At 38.5% G+C, this 5,972-nt stretch overlaps 1 protein-coding gene across 1 annotated transcript in view; it reads left to right on the forward strand.

The window, feature by feature from the left end:
- The window catches only part of sorcs2 (sortilin-related VPS10 domain containing receptor 2), a 530,001-nt gene that overhangs the window by 486,571 nt on the left and 37,458 nt on the right, over window positions 1–5,972 (forward strand). Inside the window, exons 15-16 of the mRNA XM_032511626.1 lie at window positions 4,995–5,115; window positions 5,222–5,355. Coding sequence (XP_032367517.1) covers window positions 4,995–5,115; window positions 5,222–5,355 — 255 coding nt within the window. The remainder of the gene's footprint in view (window positions 1–4,994; window positions 5,116–5,221; window positions 5,356–5,972) is intronic.

Here is a 5,972-nt window from a genome sequence, read left to right on the forward strand (position 1 = left end):
GCAGGGAACAACTCTGACTGGCACATGATCAGACAGTGGTTTACGGAGCTGCAGATTGGCTTTGCAAAAAACCCTGGCGCGTTCTATAAAATAACGCATTTAAAAAATCGCTGGATCATGCAAATTAGATACACATTTTACCAGAGATGGGAAGTAACGAAGTACAAATACTTCGTTACTGTACTCAAGTAGATTTTTCTGATATTTTTACTTTACTATTTATTTTTGTGGTGACTTTTTACTTCTACTCCTTACATTTTAACACAAATATCGGTACTTTCTACTCCTTATTTTTTACAAAATTGGCTTGTTACTTTAGTTTTTACAAGAGGTTGTCATGTCGGACAATAGCGCGGATACGCGCCACACACTGCGAGCGGGTGCGCGCGCCACGCGGAGAAAAAAGTGAGAGAAATGAAAAGGGGACCAGCTGTCCAGAGGATAACCAGCTGAGACTGTGTGTGTGCGTCTTTGAGAACTGTAATCGTGATACTCATGTTGTCAGTTCACTTAAGCCTGTTTTTGGTCTTAGTTCTTCACATTTAAAGTAAGTTATCATTGGTTTTTGGTGTGGTCTTCACCTGTTAGCTAGTTTGCACGTTGGTCTTATGAAGCATCAACATTTTCACCAGCTTTATTCGCATGAGTTTTTTTTTTTTTTTTTTACCGAACTCAGATACTGTAATTCAATTGACAAGTGGATGGAAACTTAGCTAGAGAGAAGTTGTCTCCGTCTGTTTTAACAGACACACCTGGGGCCAAGTTGGACACAGAATCAGCTTTAATCCAGTCCTAATCTAGTTCTCAACTTTCACATCATTTCACTGGAGTCATCCTTATTATTGTTTACGTCATCAATACCATATTCAATCTAAATGGATGGGAATACATCTACTGTACGTTGCATTTGACGCACGACTAAGACAACTGAACAGATTCTGCATTCTGCATTAATTCACAGCAAATCATTGAGGCTTGATGGTGCTAACGTTAGCACATAGTAGTATGAGGGCGACAGGATTGAAAATGAAGAAAACAGCAATACATTCCCATCGTCCTCAACCTTATCTGAAAGAAATGTTTGAGACAGTAGGCATCAAGAAGGACTCCTGGCCAATGTGCTGGGGAACTTCTTCCTTAATGTCTGTTTAGTCATTCATATTTTAATCCTTTATTTTATTTCCAGAAGCCGTATTTGAGCACACACAGAAATGTAGATTCATTTTTATGTTAGGGGGAAAGATTAAAAATAAAAACTGGATCTGTGAATTCTCACAGAATCACAACTGAATTCATAACTTGCTAATAAGTCAGAATCTTATTAACCTGGAGTCCCAGTCTCTGTCATAATAATCATATATGTTATGTTTTAGGCCTATTGGCAGACGTCCATTTAAAATGTAGCCTTTGCCATATAAAGACATGTCCTCCATGTCCACTGAAGTTCCTCAGCGTCTCTCTAGTAACATTTGTGTGCTTCAGGTAGCTTTCACAAGGCTACTTTTACTTTTATACTTTAAGTAAATTTCCAAGCCTGTACTTTGTTACTTTTACTTGAGTATAGAAGTTTAATCAGTACTTCCACTTTTACCGGAGTAATTTTTAACACAAGTATCTGTACTTCTATTTAAGTATGGAAAGTGGGTACTTTTGCCATCTCTGCATTCTACACAGCTGGAAACTGACACGTTACTATAGCCAACATTAAACGCTGGGAGAAAGCCTGAATACATATTTTTAATATAGGCCTATACATTTCCATAAATATTTTTATCTTTGACTTTTAGTATTCTTTATTTTGTTTAGTTTGACCACTTAAATGTGAGTGAAGGCGAGCTTGACAAATTGAAAATTGCATGCTGCTACAGTTTACATGCTCTGCCACATCGCGGATTGCAAAGAACACCTGAATACAGGAGCCACTTTTTGTAACTTGAGTGAACTCCCTTTAACCACCAAGCTTTAAAGGGACAGCATTAGCAACACATAAAGTTTTAATGAGCACTAATGAGTGCTGAAAGAAAAACAGATTGGAGAACTCCTAGATGAACAATTCAATTTTATTTATAGTTTCAAATCTTATAGTTGTATAGTGTCAAACAGAAGGAATCCCATGAAACTTTACAGATAGAGTAGGTTAAGACCACACACTCTATAATTTACAGTGATCCAACACTTCCCCCAAGAGCATTAGCATTTTGTGTGACAGTGGAAAATATTCCTTGAGGCAGAAAACCTTTAACGGCACCTGGCATGAAGTAGGAAACCATCTGCCTTCAACAGTTGGGGGCAGAGCAAGAGAGAGATGCGCAGCAACTACAATAATACAATAAATTGATGTAAAAACATGATTCATAACTGAGAAAAACTAAAACTTTTTTCATAAATCGTCACACACAAATAGTACAATGTAGTGAAATTGTATTACTGCATTCAACCCATCCTTAGTTTGGAGGAGCACCGGACAGCCACATACAGCATCAAGAGAGCAACTTGGGGTTGAGTGTCTTGCTCACTTTTGAAATGTGGCCGGAGAAGCCTGGGATCGAACCACAATCTTGTGATAATAACAGTAGATAAAAAATGTTCTGACATACACCTAAAACACATTTGAGTTCAGAATGGTAGACATTACCTGTAAGACATCACCATCTAGTGGAAAGGATGAGGGGTTACCTCTGTGAGGTGAAATAGGAGTACTTAAATCAAGGCTTTGCTCCTGTATGATTTTATTGTAGAAGAGTCTGTTCATACATAATATTAATAATCCACATTTAATATGCAGCAAGCCAGTTTAGAACAAGGTTATCTGTGTGTTGGAGCTTTCAATGATTCCTTCATATTAGGAACATCATAACCAGAATTTCAAAGGAAGAATACAAATATTGATGATGACTTCAGTATTCAAAAAACAGGGATTTGGGATTTAAATGAGGTTAACCAGTCCTGCCTGTAATCCAACTTGAATGCTTTTAGGGACTGAGCGCCGACAGCGGTTAAGGCCCTATTGGAACTGAATGAATTATTGTTTTTCTTTATCTGGCAAATGAATCGCCTTTTTTAACATACTCAAAAACTCACCAAAATTGGCGGTTGCATCAGTTCTGGTGAAAATGTACATGTTTTAAGAGTTTTGGGAATAGGCGCATGTGGTGGGCCGGCCTTTTTGTGCGTTTAGCCATTGAAACAGGAAGTGGGTGAAACTTGAGTGTACATTGTCCAATTGGTTCAAAACTTTTCACAATTCATAAGACTAACTCTGAGGACATATAGCAGACAAATTGTGAGTCAAAGTCATAGCGCCCTGTAGTGGCAACAGGAAGTAGGCCTAAAAGTCAAGGTGCTATACTTAACCAGACTCCTCCTTAAGATTTCATTCGATGGACTTCAAATTTGGTCTGTACCATATCAACAACTTAAAGATGAAACTTATTAGAAGAAAAACATTTTGTCAAACGGTGTGGGTGTGGCGGCCATTTTGAGTGTTTTGCGATGAACAAGAAAGTGGCTATAACCACATTGTACATTCTCATATCTGCTTAAAATTTCCTACAATCAACAAGAGTCCAAGCCTGAGGACATATACAGGCCAATATTGACTTTTGTTCATAGCGGCAACAGTTGCAGTTGGCAACAGAAATCAGCCTTATATGACATGAAACTTAGATTGTAGGGTCTGCTGAGCCGGCACCTATACTTTAACCACGCCCATGTACTCAGGCCATGCCCCATTTATGGTTTTTGAACCTTAGGTAGAGTCTTCTATGAGGTGAACTCAGCAGAGAGTTACTTTTTGATTGGTGATGGTTTGTAATGAACTGTATGTTGTAGAGTCTTAGATAGGTATCATTGAACTCAGTAGGGAGTTCCCTTTTCATTGGTGACAATTTGCAGTGTCTAACCCCCAAATTCCACAAGATGGGGAACGGCTCCGCCGCGTGTCTGCTTCGTGCACCGCTGTCCGTCAACACCCACCAGGTCCGGATCTGTTGCGGCCATGACTGACAGCTGAAGTCACGAGGATGTACAAGATCTGGCAAATTCACGTAGAATAGAACCACAAAAACAGTTTGTTTCCATCCAGAGGAGTAGAAGGGAAACAACTCTGTGCTGTGTTTTCAAGGTGTAGTGCAGGGAAATACAATCCGCCTTGAATAAGATCCGCCGTGAGCATGTTTTATTTCATCTTTGAATTGCTGACTATGCAATTTGCTAAGATAGGGATAAAGACAGCCTATTATAAAATGTCCTGCTCCTGGCACTTACCAGTACCTCTTGCTGATGTGAAGTTAACTCTGCTGTCATCATGAAAGCTCTGTGAACTTTTTGCATTTTGCGGCAAACAGTGTTTTTTATTTTTATTTTTAGCCCCTTTAGACTTGTATTTATTTTTTTTTATTTTTTTTTCACGTTACTTACAAGTCTTCCATCGAGGAAAAACAGCAGTACACATCGTCAAGGAGCAGTATCTGCCCTTTTGGTTCCACTTTTAGTATACGTGCACACAACTAACACAGGATTAGATAGATAGCTAAACCACAGCCAGCAGATGGCAGTGGACACTAATGGGCCATACATTGTTCCCTCAAATTCAGAGCAATCCATTGACAGTACCATCCTATTGTTCCTTGTCATAGCATGGAGCGAAAATTTATCAATATTCATTTTTTAGTACTATTTCAATGTTTTTAGAAGCTTTGTTATCAGTGACATTGCTATATATATTTTTAAGTAAAACTCCCAGTGAACAGTCAACATGTAAACAGAAAACCTGGCCAAAACATGGAGACCACCTGAGTATTTCTTTAGAAATTGTTTCAGAAATGTTTTATTGTAGTTGTAGTTTTTGATTTATGTTTCAACCCTCAACAATGGTCAGAAACTTTGGGAAGTAAAAAAACAAGCGTCCGAAACGTTGTTGTTAATTTAGATTTGACATTGGTAATTATGTTATTGGAATACATCTGTTTTGCATCTTTTGTGTGTGTTCTCAGTGTGTTCGGCCACATAAGCTACAGGTCAGACTGGGAGTTAGTCAAAGTGGACTTCAGGCAATCTTTCCCCCGTCAGTGTACTGAGTCTGACTACGTGTCCTGGCAACTCACAGACCTGCAGGTAATGCACACACACACACACACACACATACGGTACAGACACACATAATTAAAGTAAATGTATGATTTTTTAAACTGAATTGCCATTTCTATATGGTCACCCTCAGGGAGAGAAATGCATTATGGGCCAGGAAAGGAGTTTCCGGAAGAGGAAGGACACAGCGTTCTGTATCAAAGGAAAAAGCTACATATCAGCTCTCACCACCAAACCCTGCCAATGCACCGAGCAAGACTTCAACTGGTGAGCACTCCACAGATGTCGAAATTGCTAAAGAGACTATAAATTGGTATATATGAACTGTTTTTATATATATATATATATATATATATATATATATATATATATATATATATCCTTAAAAATAAAGGTCCTTAAAAATTCTTAAAAAGTCTTAAAAAGTCTTAAATCACGTTTCCTTAAGATAAGGCCTTAAAATGTAATAAATTTTCTTAAATTTAGATTGGATTGGTCTTAAATATGTTTATGTCATGTCACGGCAAAAATGCAGGTAATCTGTTGTCGAATATTTTTTCCAGTAGGCTTTGCGCTGCGTTGTCGCAGTAACATAACCCCATTTGTACATGTCCTATCCCCTGACCAATTGGCTATCCTAATTTAACCACTCCAGGTCAAATGCCTTACTCCATCTAATCAAGCTGGGGCGGGTGTTGGTGTGGCCGTAGTCAGTGAGATTTGTAATTTTGCGGGATTCGTAACTTCGCAGCATACAGATAATACAGCAATTGTTGATAGCCGTCTAGAAACATGGGGAAATGCAAGTTCAGTAACAAATGGCTTGAAAACAACGAGTATTCTTGGTTATGGTCGGTGCCTGAAAATGCTTATGAAGCGAACTG

Source organism: Etheostoma spectabile, unplaced genomic scaffold (genome assembly GCF_008692095.1).
Source record: "Etheostoma spectabile isolate EspeVRDwgs_2016 unplaced genomic scaffold, UIUC_Espe_1.0 scaffold397, whole genome shotgun sequence".
Lineage (NCBI taxonomy): Eukaryota > Metazoa > Chordata > Actinopteri > Perciformes > Percidae > Etheostoma > Etheostoma spectabile.